We start from the raw sequence: 14674 nt of genomic DNA on the forward strand, positions 1-14674 counted from the left end.
TTTGCCATTTTTTCATAGTATTTTTGTGTTTTAGACAATTGTATATTTATCTCTAAATATCCTAGTAGTACTACTAGTACTACTGCTACTAATAGTATATTTTGAGTTACAGTAGTAGTAGTACTAGTAATAGTCACTAGTAGTACTAGTAGTACTAGTAGTACTACCGGTAGTTAGTTGTTCAAGGCTGCTATCACCTTTAATATCGTCATTTTGATTGGCTGTTTGTCGGGAAATCGGGGAGCGTGATTGGCTCGTCGAAATTCACCAATTCACTTGAAATATGTGTGGATTCGATGATATTATGAACATGCGAAAATGCATATATATCGAATATTCCAACAATAAACTTGATCAAAGTATATCCTTTTTTGAAAATTGATTGCATGACTATTTATTATGTATTAGTCCACTTCTGACATTGCTTGGAATTCAGTCGCCGATCCACCCACTGACTATTTGACCTCTCTGTCAATTTCATTTCCATATTTTGATACAACGTGGGAGGTGTGTGAGTGATGAAGGCTGTGGTCGTGTCTTTGATGGCGGCGGTGGCGGTCGGCCAGTCGGCCTGCCCTGGCTTGGAGTACAACGTCGACTACGACGGTTATGACATCACGTACACTGACCGCGCGACGCCAGCGGAGTGTACGGCGGACTGCGAGAGCACCCCCGGCTGCAAGTTGTTTGTGTGGTACCAGAACCGGTGCTGGCTCAAGTCGTTCGGAGGATCCAAGAAGACATCGTCGCCTGACCGTGTGTCGTGTGTGTTGACTCAACCCGTCACGGCGTCTCCCACGTGTGCGGGGTTGGAGTACAACGTCGACTACGAAGGCAACGACATTGGCACCACATCGCGCGATTCAGCCGACGAATGCGTGGCCGACTGCATCCACACCCGTGGGTGCAACGTGTTTGTCTGGTACTGGAACACATGCTGGCTCAAGTCTGCCGCCGGCCACAAGCGGTACCTCCAAGACCGCATCGCATGCGCGTTGACGGCGCCGGCGCCTCAGCCCACGCTTGTATGTCCTGCCGTGTACTACAACGTCGACTACGAAGGCCACGACATTGGCGCCACGTCTCGCGAGTCGGCCGACGAATGCGTGGCCGACTGCCAAAACACTCCCGGCTGCAAACTGTTTGTGTGGTTCCAGGGCCAGTGCTGGCTCAAGAGCCAGAAAGGCAACACCCACTACCTCCCTGGCCGCAACTCGTGCGTGCTGGAGGCGTCCACTCCGTCCACTGCCACGTGTCGTGGCTTGGAGGCCAACATTGATTACGCCGGCTACGACATCTCGTACACCGATCGGACCTCCCCGGCCGACTGCACAGCTGACTGCCAAAAGACTCCTGGGTGCAAGCTGTTTGTCTGGTTTCAGAACCAATGCTGGCTAAAGAACCAGCTGGGCGAACGACGTGAGCTTACTGACCGCGTCGCATGTATCTTGACAACGTCCTCCTCCGACGCACCTACTACACATACTACTACTACGACGACATCTGCTGCACCTACTAGCACCACCAGTGTGCCAGACTACCAGGACGACGACGAGAACACGGACGCGCCTACTACTACTACTACTCTCAAGCCCACGACTACGATCACTACCACCACCACGGTGGATGCACCTACTACCACCCGTGCCCCTCGCCCTTCCTCTGAGCCAATCAAACCGCTTGAAACTGGTCCTCGCGGCACCGCTGCACCTGCCGGCACCCTGGAGCCGTGGGATAGCCAAGGGACTCCTGCACCTACCACAGACATCCCCGACCCGGAAGAGTACACGGAACCCCCGGCTGCACCCACCACAACCACGTTGAAGCCCCTGGAAACCGGTCCTCGCGGCACTGCTGCACCTGCAGGCACCTTGGAGCCGTGGGATAGCCAAGGGACTCCTGCACCTACCACAGATATCCCCGACCCCGACGAGTACTTGGACATAACTGTGTCCAACCTGTCGGTTCAGAAGGAGGTGACGAGTGTGGTGGGTCTTCTTGTGGCTGGCGTGGCGGTGGTTGCGTTTGTACTCGTGATGAAGCGGCGCCGGGCGGCTGCTGCACCTACGTCTGCTGCACCTATGGCCGAACGCAAGCGACTGTTGCAAGTGTAAATAATGTAATAGACGTACGTATACGTTACTCTGAAAGGTGTATATGTCCAGTTACATATATAGTTTGCACGTTGTAGAGGCTTATACTCATACTCCGGAGTACTAATAGTAGTAGTAACCTGAAATCTTACAATATTCTGGCCCAAATCGCCATTATGGCAAGTAAATTCTAAATTTTCAACTCTGATTGGCCTATATACTTCGAAATTCGATTTCAATAACAAATCAAACCAACTGATTTATAATAGCTAAACCTGATTGGCCACAATACACACATAAACTTCGGTGTGGCTTAAAATCCTTCGTTTGGAAACATGTATTTTAACCCAAATCCAGTAATTCCATATTACAAAGTGTACCTTTTACCCCCATTTTGTAATAGGGCGTTTTGGACCTCGTCAAGGAGTAAATCCCTCCTGGAATTGTTGGATTTGTTTCTTATACGTGTATCAGATTTATTGAACTCAGCTCCACAATTGCATTTTGGATCAGAATATTGTAATATTTCACGTTGCCAGATACTAGTATTTTGCAAGAAAATGGAATATTATTTTGGAAATATTACCAGATACTGGTATTAATACCAGTACACAGTAACGTAAATGATCAATAGATGAACCCCTTAGAATATTAATTTCGATTATAACGACTTGGACTAACTTTCAACTGTGAAGTTAAAGAGAATTAAACGTATTTTATCATATATGCAAGATTTGAAGGATTCGACGTAGGTTCACCAACCTGTTGCTAGCCAAAGTCAAAATTGTGAATTCTGAGGATATATCAGTAGATGACCCTATTTTAGCCTTGATTGTGAATACACTATACAGTACATTTGGGCTCCCGAAGTTTCGTAACTATATCAATGTTACCAGCCAGATGCACACTTACAGTTAATCCAATTTTGTTGAGATTAATCGAGGTACTTCATAAGGTGATTCATGTAAGCACCGCCAACAATACAATTTCCGCCCAATTAGCAGGCTATCAGAGTCATCAAACCAAGATGATTAGACAAAATTTCGTGCTCAGGTAAATAATAGTTGTAGAGATTAGTATTTTCATTATTTAACAAGCCATTTAATCGCATAATATTACAATAATGACTACCAATAATGACTACTAAATTGAATATTTTCTACTGGTACGCTTTATAAAGATTGATTCTGAGAATTGCGGTGGTCAAATCTTTCATAAATTATTCAAGTCTAGCACCTGGGCGGAATTTGCACAACTGTATGTTAGTATACCAGGCCATTTTCGAATTACACCGTTGGTACACCCATTATTGCACGAAATTGTCGGCACTAATTACCAGCCACAAATTTCTGGAATTGCATCACACATGTATTAGTGAGGACTGCACTAATTCTGAATCCACAGTGATTCTCAATCCGTACTAATTACGGTCAACGGTGTACCCAGCCAAATCTCACAACTATCTCAAACGGATCAGCCCACAGCATCTACCAGAATGTATGTACATGCTGTGGGCTTGATCGCATATCAATATGTGGAGTATTGCATGAGTACAGTAGTAGCTTCCTTCAATATGCAGCATATATTATATGATTTTCATCTCTTCTACACCAACCAAAAACGAATTTCGACTGTATTTTTGCAAAACAAATCGGTCTGCAAATGGCAAGTTGACTGTACTGGTAAAGTAGGAGTACAGGGAACGACATGCTAAGGGCTCCTCTGGATACCACGCCATAAAAATATGCCAAAACTCGAAATGAGATTTTACAAAATTTGTCCAAAATACAAACGCAATTCAAAAACAAGAGATGGTGAAACCGTCTGGATTCATCCGGATTCAAACTTGCGCGCCAAAACAATGGTCACGGCCATGATGATCCTGCTTCGTCGGCGGCGCCTCAAGCGACGTCGCATGATGTTGATGTCATGCCTGGTCTACCACTACTCCGCCTACCTCTTGAATACGTCAAAGCGGGTCTCCATCTTGTCGGGGGCGTTGTGGGTTGCCGAAATACTGCAAGGAAACGAAGATGCCTTCGAGGAGACATTTCGAATGTCCCGTGATGCGTTTGGTGGACTGCTGCACGATCTCGTCCAATGTGATGGTCCAAAGGCCCATCTGTGTGCTGTGGGGTTGCTGCGTTTTTCGAATTGCGCCGTTTTGACAGAACATCGATGTTGAAGTGTTATAAATATGGACTGTCTTTGCAGGAGAAATTGACCATTTTGGTCCATTTTCTGATGCCATAATTCGTGAACTTTCTACCTATAATTTTGTAATATTTCCTTTGGATTTTGTGGTATCCAGACGAAACAACTTCGCGACTTTGTCATTTCGCCATTTTATGGAGATTTTCGTCATTTTATGCCATAATTCGTGGCATCCAGAGGAGCCCTAAACGTCGTTCCCTGTAGTTACCCTAAGTGGTACTGAAAGTGGTAACTTACCGAAGTTTCTGAAAGTCTGTCTACCCACTTGGCACACTAACTTCTACTATTTTAATAGTAGAAGTTAAAATAGTAGTACTACGTACGTAGTAATAGTATTAATACCAGTACGATTTCTAGTAAGTAGTACTACTTAGTACTCTTAATAACGCTATTAATAGTACAACATTTCAACATTTTGAAAGGGCTTTATACTAACTACCGTATACCCGCTTCAGTACCTATGAAAAATGTCAGTGAAAGTACTATTAATATTTACTATGTAGTACTACTACTGTACTAGTACAACGAATCCCAAGCCAGCCACTCACATTGTACAAATAGTACTGTATATTTATGCATTTATATATTCTGTAGTAGGAATTGAGAACAAAAACTGAATCCTTCGAGTAGTACTAGCCTTCAACCGACTACTACTACTAGTACTACTACTACTACACGCTCCCCATCATCCTCATATGTTTACACGTGCAAGAGGCGCTTGCGTTCTTCCGACGGAAGCTGTCGTTGGTGACGTCGTTTCACCACCACGACCGCGACCATGGCCATCATGACGACCCCTGCCAACACCAACCCCACAGTCCCATTCACTTGTTCTTCTTGCACAGCGTTCAGGTTGACAGCGCCATGACTAGCTTGTTCGTCGCGAACGTTGGCAGCAACGAGCAGCCAGTCCAACGTCGGGTCAAACTGAATGAGTTCATATGCGTGAATGTCCGTGCCGCCGTTGCCGTCGATCGTACAATGCGGCTGCTTCTTGATGATCGATTGGATGTCGGCGAACAAGTCGCGGCATCTCTTGTTGACTTGGATGGCCTTGAGTTGCTTTGTGGACGGTAACTTGGTCAGTTTGAAGATGCTCGAGTACAACCCCGTGCCAGCTAAGCACGAGTAAAAGCTCGTCTTGAGCGCGAGGCCAGCAGACAGAGCCCATTTGCTGCAGTTTGTCCCCACCTTGGGGTACGATTCCACGATCAACGCTGTCACAGCCATGTCAAACGATACATTGCGGCCTGCCACCAGAGCCAGCTGCTTCTCTTGGCGGCAGTGCTGGGCCTCGTACGCTTGTGTTTTGTCAGCGTAGAACGCCCGGCAGTTGTCGGACGCATTGAATTTGAGAACCTGGCTCAATGTGGGCTTCACTTGGGGGTTCTTGAAGGACGCACTGGATACTTCCATGTCCACGGCGCACTTGTTAGCCGATGGCGAGCTAAAGGACGCAGCATCCGCGGCAGCCAAGTCGGATGCCGTGCATTCGCGATCGCTGTTCAAAGAGCCATCGACTTGACTCGACGAAGTAGTTGAGTTGGTGATCACTGGTTCTTCTTCTTCCAAGTCAGGCAACGCGCCAATGGTTGGCGCTGGAGTGCCGCCAGCTTGAGATGGTTTGGTCACGGCGGGAGTGGGTACTGGGACGACGACCACAGGGATGGTGGTGGTGGTGGTAGTAGTACTACTAGTAGTACTAGGTGCAGTGGTAGTAACTTCGACAATATTATCCGGGCTGCTGGTCGTAGGTTCAGGAGTGTCCTCTTCGTTGTCACGGATGGAGTAAGTAGGTTCAGGCGTGCCAGAAACCGACGGCTTGGTCGCAGCTGGTGTAGGGAGCGGGGCTTCGGTGGTCGAAGGTTCAGGAGTCACAGTAGTAGTAGGTGCAACGGTTGTTGTGGTTGTAGTAGGTGCAGCGGTAGTAACTTCGACAATGTTGTCCGGGCTGCTAGTCGTAGGTTCAGGAGTATCTTCTTCGTTGTCACGGATGGAGTAAGTAGGTTCAGGCGTGCCAGACGTTGCTGGCTTGGTCGCAGCTGGAGTAGGGAGCGGGGCTTCGGTGGTCGTAGGTTCAGGGGTCAAAGTAGTAGTAGGTGCAACGGTTGTTGTAGTGGTAGTAGGTGCAACGGTGGTAGTAGTAGTAGTAGGGGCAACGGTGGTGGTGGTGGGTGCAGGGGTCTCTTCTTCGATGAGGTCAGGGAGTACGGTGGTAGGTGCAAGGGTGCCGACGGTGGCTGGCTTGGTCGCCGCGGGGGTCGGCAGCGGTTGAGGCTCAGGTGTAGCCATGGCAGATGCCACAAGGACAGCTACACTGATCAGAGACAGCTTCATCTGAACGCGGGGAATTTCACAATGAAAGTCAATGAACAAAGTGCACAGTGCCGAGGTCGTCAATGGATTGGACCAATCACAGCTCGAGAGGAATTTTCACTAGCCAATCAAAGCTGTCCTATCACCAATCTACGGTATCTTTCCAAGGTGTTGGCTCCTCTATTTATGTGAACAAATATATAAGGATGAAATACACTAAGTACTTAACGACGTTACAGTACAACGTTATTATAATAGTATGGAATATTTGGGACGTTTTTTGCTAATACATACATTATATATAATGTAGTCGTTGGGTAAAAGTATCAATATCTGTCGATCGTATACTGAATTCAAATGTAACAACCACAAAGCACGGTTTCGTACTAAATGCAGCACTAGTATGTACTAGATGGTGCCCTTACAGCCATTCATTCATATTGCTCTCAAACTTATACAGTATGTAGTGCACGTTGGCTGGACCAAGGTGCGGCATACCATACTGTAATTTTCGTTGACGATGGTCTGGAACGTGCACAACATTTCATAGTAGTACTAGTACTGATTGTAGTAGTACTAGTACTAATAAAAGTAATAATACTACTATTAATAGTACTGGTATTAATAGTACTGATTTGTGACGACTGCATGATATTTCACCTTTAGACAAGCGACTTGTAAGGATTGGGTGGGTTGCTTCGTGTGATAGTATTACTACGCCATACCTAGTACTACTACTAATATCAATGGAATACTTGCACCGCCAGTAATCGGAGCTCTTCCTCCACAGGCACGACGATGGCAGGTTCTCGGTGGTTGCTGTACACGACATAGACAGCAAAGACGACGCCAGTGCCAACCAGCATGGCTCCCAGTATAACACCCGCTCCATGCTGCGTGGGATTCCTGGGGAACTCTATCGCATTCGTCGACGTGTTTTGATGGGTCCATCCGTCATGATAACTTGTCGCGAGGAATTCCAGCCAACTTAGCGCGAGATCAATTGACAAGTGGGCTATGGCTTGCACGGGGGTGCCTTCTTGGAACAATGCACACGTAGGAAGCTTGGAAAGGACTCGTTGCAAGTCGCTCCACAGAGCCCCTGTGCACTGGCCGTTGACGCGCAGCGCATGTAGCTGGCGTGGCGAAGGAAGGCGGCGAAAGGCAGTGGACGCATTGAGTCCTGCGGCTGCTAGGCATGTAAAGTAGGTGGGTTGAAGGGCCACTTGAGTTACGACTGCTTGAACATGGCTCACATTGCATAACGTCGCTGGTGGGTACGAGGTCTTAGCATTGATATACGACAGGAATAGATCGAATGTTGCGCTGGTGGCCAGCGTGAGCTCGATGCACGACTCGTTAGCAACTGCAGCTTGGAACTCTCGAAATAGCCACTGGCAGTTGGCCGAGTCTTTGGCCAAACCCAACTGGGTACTTGTAAGCCACGACGAGGTCACAGCGTCAGGTGACCAGTAGTAGCCCACGTCGGCCGCGCACAGGTCCACGTACTCGCTAGTAAACATTCTTGTTATTTGGTGGATCGCGTCAGACACTTGGGCGTTGGAGCAGAACGGTATCGCAGGAGACACGGCGGCCATGGTAGCCAGCATCATCATCATGATTGCAATATGCGATGGGGGCATGAGTGAGACCAAGAGTGTGGTGGGGGTAATCAAGAAGAATGACCGATGGAATGTGTACATACATATAGGTGGGGGTAATCAAGAATATGGCCGATGGAATGTGTACATACATATCAGCAAGGCGCCAGTTGAAGCGCCGCCATGTACAGTAGTCACGATGTGGCCTGTATGTGTTTTGCTAGGACGGAAGTACATAAGAACACGGTACAGTCTCGTGGGTTCAGTCACACATGAGTACATACATGTATGCACATACACTTACCAAGCATTCACAACGAACGTAAGAGCATATGTACGGGATATGCTGAATCCCATTGCTCGGACTATACGTATATTGATAATAGTATCTTACTGTTATTAATATAATACGAAGTATATTTCAATTCTTGACTGTGAAGCAGAGTTCAAACACTGACTGAGAAGAATTACTGTGTGTTGAAGTTATATACTCGAGTACTACTCAGAGATTTGCAATCGCCGGACCCGCGAAATATAATATATAACTATATTTAACAGGTCTCTTTTGTGTGTCAGCAATCCTTCATTCTTTTTAGCCAATCATATCGGGTGTTTTACTCAAAATCAATTTCCTATAAGGCGGTTGGTTAACAAATGAACCGGCGAACATTCGCCGGACATTCGAAATTTTATTTCAAACAGTTGTAAGTTGAAGAGGTATTGTGAATTCGCTATAAACTTCCAAAATTCGCCTGTTTATCTACCGTATACCCCCTGCTTCACTGTCAGTACCTATGAAAATGTCATTCTACGGAATTCGTAGGCCAGAACTTGACTTTTGTATGCAATGTATGCAATCGTAGGCGCACACCCCTACGATTTCACCATTTCGAAATCCTCAACTTCAATTTTTTTCCAAGTTATATACGAATTTGTAGCAAACATAAAATTTCGCAATTCTTTTGTGAATTGACGAAATCATAGGGAGCTAGCTGGCCCTACGATTTTCATATCCAATATTGGTTAAATATGAAATCGTAGGTAATCTCCCTACGAATTCCATAAGTCAGTAAAATCTGATCAAAACCGGTACAGCTCCAAGCAAAACTATTCAGGCATGCGCATTGGTCTAAATCCATCACAGGACTTATATTTCATTGGATGAAAATATTTAACGCATTGTAATTGGATATTTCTGTCCAATTATAGACAACTAGGTACACGCCCAACCTGAACCATGAAAACCATGAAAAGTATGTTCCAAACCGGTACAGGTCCAACCGGAGAAATCGTAGGTACTGAAGCGTATACGGTAATCAATATTGAATCACGCCGGAGTTCTGATTGGTTGAATATACTTGTCCTTTCTGCAAGAGCCAATCAAATCCACCCAAAAACGGATGAGCCAATCGCGTCGATTCGTGATTATTCGATCCGGCGGCAAGATTCGATTCGACAGTGTCTGGATATCTATCAACAAATCCACAATATGTTTGTGATTCCAACCAATCTTTTTAGCCAATCATTTTGCAACCTTCATTGTTTATAGCCAATCATACACCTTTGCTCGATTAGTCGACGATTTCATCAATACAAAACAGGCACAAAAAAGCATCCCAAGAAATTGAACCATAGTACAAAAAAGCACCCTACTATACAACTATCTTTAGTATGGTGTCCATGCTACTATAAATACTAGTATATTCAACCTGTCCAATTAACCAATTTCCCCCCCCAAATACCCCTAGTATTCATATCTTTATAAATTACTCTGCGTCCATAAGCCTTGCATATTCGGCAGCATGTTGCTCCAAATGGCGCAGCATACTTCGCCGGGCCTTGTCGGCATCTACTTGGTTGAATGCATCCACATTCAAGAGGTCCTGGAGATCGGGAAACTCGACGCCGGCCTCCTTCAGAGCTAAAAATGTTCGCAGCATGTGCTGGGCTGCCAGCAGCATGTACACTCCGCAGTCGAACCCGTTGTTTTGCTGGGGTCCGCGGAGTTTTTCCGTTAGAATAGCTGCGTCTTGTATACCGCTATGCAAGCTGAGAAATGTCTTCAAATGACTCGTGATCTTGGGTTTGCGGTGGTAGTTGCCCATGGAATCGATCGTGGCAATGCATGTCGGTGGCTTGTCCTACTCGATAATCGTTAATTGAGGTACTAGTAGCTCCACTCGTACGGATGATCTTGTGGACGAGGTGAAGTGCTTGGGGTACAACACGACAGCCAAACTCCAGTGCATCCTACAACGAGGACCTCGTTCGTTCATCGAATTTTTATATTTTTTAAAAAATATCCAAGTGTTTGTATCTATAACGACTACAATAGAATCACGAGAGATAACTGCATGTTGAATTTTATATATATATATATATATATATACTCAAGTGGAAAATAATATATAATATATAAACGTACTGCAGGTTAATTGGCACGAAAATGAGCTGGTTGTCCAATAAATCCTTGGAAAACCACGTCGCGACGTTGTTGTAGTCGTCGCGCAGCTGACTGTAAAAGTGCGAGCTCAAAATCGTACAATACGCCGCACTGGCTGGCAAATCCACCGCCACGAGCCACCTACACAACATATATTAATCTATCTATATATATATATATCAAATATAATATATATATAAATCAAATATATGTATATATCAAATATAATATATATATACCAAATATAATATATATACCAAATATAATATATATATATCAATTATAATATAAATATATAAATCAACTATAATATATGTATATATCAAATATATATATATATATCAAATATAATATATGTATATCAAATATAATATATATCTTGTCGTGTGTATTCAAAACTGGAGCAACGGGCGGGTCGCCGACTGGTCGTATCGCCAATTGTGCAGACATCATGTAGCCAATCAGATTGCAGACACTCGTCCGTTCACCCAATCAAAAAGCACGCGAAATCATGTACTGTAGTCCCCAAAAGTCCATATTATTCTTACAATATATATATATCATATTGAAGAACGTACTTGAAGTAATAATCCACGAGGTTGTCGTTCAAGTACTCGGCTGGTTGGAGTCGATCCAAGTCGTTTTGAGTGATGGAAATCACATCTGTGACATGGGGAGGCAGCGGATATACGAGCACAATCGGAGATGGCTCTGCGACACGGTGCGACGGCCGCGCCTTTTTGGTATTGGTGGTTTCAAGCAGCATATTATTGTACTTGGCATACTCCGTGTCACGTCTACAAATATGCGGAATATTATACATGTGACACGGTTGAAATATGTGTGACACTGTACAAGTCTCGCCATGACCACTGGAGGGTTTCACGGAGGCGCTCCATGGCCGCCGCCGACGTATCGGAACCAACTGGCTGGACGACCACAAACTGATCCGACTTGAGCACCACCACAAAGAACGATGGCGCGCGTCTACAACACGTTTCGAATGATAGAAAACAGAGCACATATATGGTGTTTCAAACGTCTGCGTTCGAAACGCATTAATAGAATCATATATATATATATTCTCACACGAATAGATGTCTAGACCCCGACGAAACGCATCACAAAGATCGACGCGATTGGCTCATCGATTTTTGAGTGGATGATTTGATTGGCTCTTATAGAAAGGATACAAGTATATTCAACCAATCAGAACTTTCAGGAGGATTATTCAACATTGATAGTAGACAAACCAACGCGAATTTTAAAGTTTATATCGAATTCACAATATATATATATATATATATAATACTAACAAAAACACAAGCATGCAATTCTAAACATGCACAGACAACAACATATATACATTATATATATATATATTGTCCAGTGGATTCGACATTCGAGTGATGGGGGGGGCTCAATCGAAGGAGCAGTATGTAGTATACCATAAATATCGGCTGAATATTGATATATCGACCAATCAAAACCCAGATCAAGAATATCGACCAATCAAAACCCAGATCACGAAAACCAAGTAGCCAATCAAATGATCCATTCTTTCACCAATCCAATATCGAATTAGTATGTGGGACTTCAATGAGTGTGACACTGGGCGATGTTTTCATACAAAAATCAGGACAAACAATCAATAGATTGAGTTTGCGGATCAGCACCCAAATCAATATATATATATATATATATATATACCGTACAAGAGCTCGGCGATGGACGTATAGAGCACGACGTGGCGGCGGCCCCAGCGCATGTCGTGGTGTGTAAAATGCAGCGTTTCATGGCGCAAGCGGTCGTTTTGGTAGCAAATCCACTGGCACGGCAACTCCACCCAATTGTCTGGCGCACTAGTACTACTAGTACTAGTAGTACTAGTAGTAACCTCGTGAATGGGCGTATTGTCGTCTTCGTTTTCTGAATCCGACAAGTGGATGGGTTTCTCGGCGGTTCCGCCAGAGTTTCGCTTGGTTTGTTGTTCGAAATCTGCGACACGGTTGGGCTGCGTCGTCGAATTCTGTTTAGAATCTGCGACACGGTTGGAGCTGGTGGCGCCATATGCGGACGCTGGGATGATGCGGCGGGAAACCGTCGGCGCGTCGTGGTAAAACATATCGTCTGTGACACGGGGTGGTCCAGAGGGTACCCGTTTCTGTCGCAGAGGATGCCTCGTGTCGCACATGTCATTATCGGGGGTGGATGCGGCGGCTGGGGTCAAGCTGCGGCGCCGGCTTGTGGACGGGATGGATTTGGCGGGTGGTTTCTTCCCGGGGGGCGTGAGGGACATGGCGTGATGGGGAGTCCAGGACTTGCCGCCGCTGTATGCTTCCAAGATCCCGGGCTGGACAGGGCGACTCACGGTCATGAGGTTCTTGTGCGGTTTGCTGTACGAAGCTCCAGTAGCAGCACGTGTGGTTGTGGCGGGTGGAAGCGCCGCCGTCGTCTGTCTCGTGGCTTCGGTTCGCATGAGAGCGTGTCCTGGAATGATCTTGGAGGACGGGATGTTCTGACGATGATGCGACGGCGGCTGCTTGATAAACTGGTTCGACGTCGAGTAACGTGTGGACGAAGTCGAGATCGCCGACACGGCAAAGCTGGGCACCGGGTCGTTGTGCGCCCACGAATGGTTGCCCATGCTCCGGGGTTTCTTTCGGATGGGTGCAGATGCTGCTGCTGATGATGCCTTGGACGGCCGCCCAAACCCGGTGTCCCGTCGATTCACGTTGGTCGGCTTGTGCTCGGTGTGCTCGGCAAGTCCCCTGCGAATGCCAAACTGTCGCTTCTTCTTGGCCGTGTCAGGGCTCGGCACGTTCATGATGGAGTCTATTTCGTCGTCCAGCGCGGCGAAATTGGGCTGCTCGGTCATCGTCTATCGTCGCCGCCGTCGCCGCCGCCGCTTTAAGTGGAATTTGTTTGGTGTCAAATTTGAAGAATTGAACGTTTTCAGACGTTCTATTGAAATCACGTTTTACCTGCCACTACATAAAACGTTTGCGCTTGATTCATCACCTTGTGGCTTTTTCCACTAAAACGTCGTTTCGAAATAGAGTTTAAACGTTATATATATGCCGTTTCAGACGGGGTTTACATATACTAGTATAGTAGTGCAAAAGCGCACAAAGTTCCAACGGCCACGTCAGCACCACGACCATATCGCATTCATAAGTCCCGAATACAATAGGTCTGGATTTTGGCAATATTTCACATCTTGTAGATTTAACATTCGATACGTACAAGTCGAGTTATTACTAAATTAACGTTATGGCAGACTTGGAGTTTTACGTTAAGACTAAGTTTACGTTAAATTTGCAAATTGGACTTTTACCCTCCCGTTCCAAAGTACTTCGAAGTACAGTTAACGTTACTGTATAGTAGTATACGGATTTTTGCGATGGATTGATCTATTGCGAGTCCTGTAAGAACTAATAATTTTCTTGTAATAACTGGTACTACCTCCATCCGAAAATTAGTGATTGATTTGGGAAATTCGTCATATTTCAAAGAGTTTTGTCAATTTTTTCGAGGAAAATGTATCAGCTGGCTCGGGAAATCAAGCACTACAGTACTGGCAATAAGTTTAAAGCCACCCTATAATTGGTGTGGTTTGAAGATTCTATTGTAATCATGGTCGTGCCAAGTTATTCAATCAATTCAAGCATCGATTCCATGGCTTTTGCATTCACTTCACCGCCTAAATCTGTCCCTCACTCAACCAAAGCACAAAAACGCAAAATTAGGCAAATTTAACCTGGCAAAAAGTATAAAACCACAGCGTTCTTTATGGTCACCCAAGCGTTTTTAAACAAAAACCACGCGTTTTTTATGCTCCCGCCCTTGCATTTGACCGATTCCCGCCTGTATCAGTTTTCAAACGAAAGTGCACCATGCCAGCCGGGTCCAAGCTCTCCGAAGAAGAGCAAGGTATGATTTTGGCTCTTAAAGACACCGCAGCTTACAACACGAAAAAGCGTACAGGACGACCGCCCAAGGTCACA

General features: G+C 45.6%; 4 protein-coding genes across 5 annotated transcripts; 1 reads left to right on the forward strand and 3 right to left on the reverse strand.

Moving 5' to 3' along the window:
- Positions 1-496: 496 nt before the first annotated feature.
- Positions 497-2150, forward strand: H257_13422 (hypothetical protein). The gene has a single exon (XM_009840927.1). It carries the CDS (start codon positions 519-521, stop codon positions 2112-2114), a length of 1596 nt encoding a protein of 531 aa, XP_009839229.1. The 5' UTR covers positions 497-518; the 3' UTR covers positions 2115-2150.
- A 2701-nt stretch (positions 2151-4851) lies between these two features.
- On the reverse strand, positions 4852-6666 carry H257_13423 (hypothetical protein). Its single transcript, XM_009840928.1, has one exon. The coding sequence runs from the start codon at positions 6642-6644 to the stop codon at positions 5007-5009; it is 1638 nt and encodes a 545-aa protein (XP_009839230.1). The 5' UTR covers positions 6645-6666; the 3' UTR covers positions 4852-5006.
- A 700-nt stretch (positions 6667-7366) lies between these two features.
- Positions 7367-8239, reverse strand: H257_13424 (hypothetical protein; the record flags this gene model as incomplete). Its single annotated transcript, XM_009840929.1, has 1 exon — positions 7367-8239. One exon carries the CDS (start codon positions 8237-8239, stop codon positions 7367-7369), a length of 873 nt encoding a protein of 290 aa, XP_009839231.1.
- A 1696-nt stretch (positions 8240-9935) lies between these two features.
- On the reverse strand, positions 9936-13594 carry H257_13425. Of its 2 annotated transcripts, XM_009840930.1 has the most exons (6): positions 12383-13594; positions 11523-11654; positions 11246-11464; positions 10650-10808; positions 10411-10474; positions 9936-10365 (listed from the first exon to the last, which is right to left on the reverse strand). In XM_009840930.1, exons 1-6 carry the CDS (start codon positions 13543-13545, stop codon positions 9991-9993), a joined length of 2112 nt encoding a protein of 703 aa, XP_009839232.1. In that variant the 5' UTR covers positions 13546-13594; the 3' UTR covers positions 9936-9990. The 2 variants fall into 2 exon arrangements, with proteins under 2 accessions (XP_009839232.1, XP_009839233.1); XM_009840931.1 differs by lacking the exon at positions 10411-10474 and having other exon boundaries at positions 12383-13545.
- Between the last annotated feature and the right edge of the window lie 1080 nt (positions 13595-14674).

This window comes from Aphanomyces astaci, assembly GCF_000520075.1.
Source record: "Aphanomyces astaci strain APO3 unplaced genomic scaffold supercont1.48, whole genome shotgun sequence".
Taxonomy (NCBI): Eukaryota; Oomycota; class Saprolegniomycetes; order Saprolegniales; family Verrucalvaceae; genus Aphanomyces; species Aphanomyces astaci.

Bases quoted from the DNA above. Each gene is read 5' to 3' on its own strand.
- H257_13423 (XM_009840928.1), bottom strand. From the start codon at position 6,644: ATGAAGCTGTCTCTGATCAGTGTAGCTGTCCTTGTGGCATCTGCCATG.
- H257_13422 (XM_009840927.1), top strand. From the start codon at position 519: ATGAAGGCTGTGGTCGTGTCTTTGATGGCGGCGGTGGCGGTCGGCCAG.
- H257_13425 (XM_009840930.1), bottom strand. From the start codon at position 13,545: ATGACCGAGCAGCCCAATTTCGCCGCGCTGGACGACGAAATAGACTCC. The intron at 11,465-11,522 runs GTACAGTGTCAC...GCATATTTGTAG, and splicing joins CAGTGGTCATGGCGAGACTT to ACGTGACACGGAGTATGCCA. The intron at 10,475-10,649 runs GTACGTTTATAT...TCCTCGTTGTAG, and splicing joins TTCGTGCCAATTAACCTGCA to GATGCACTGGAGTTTGGCTG.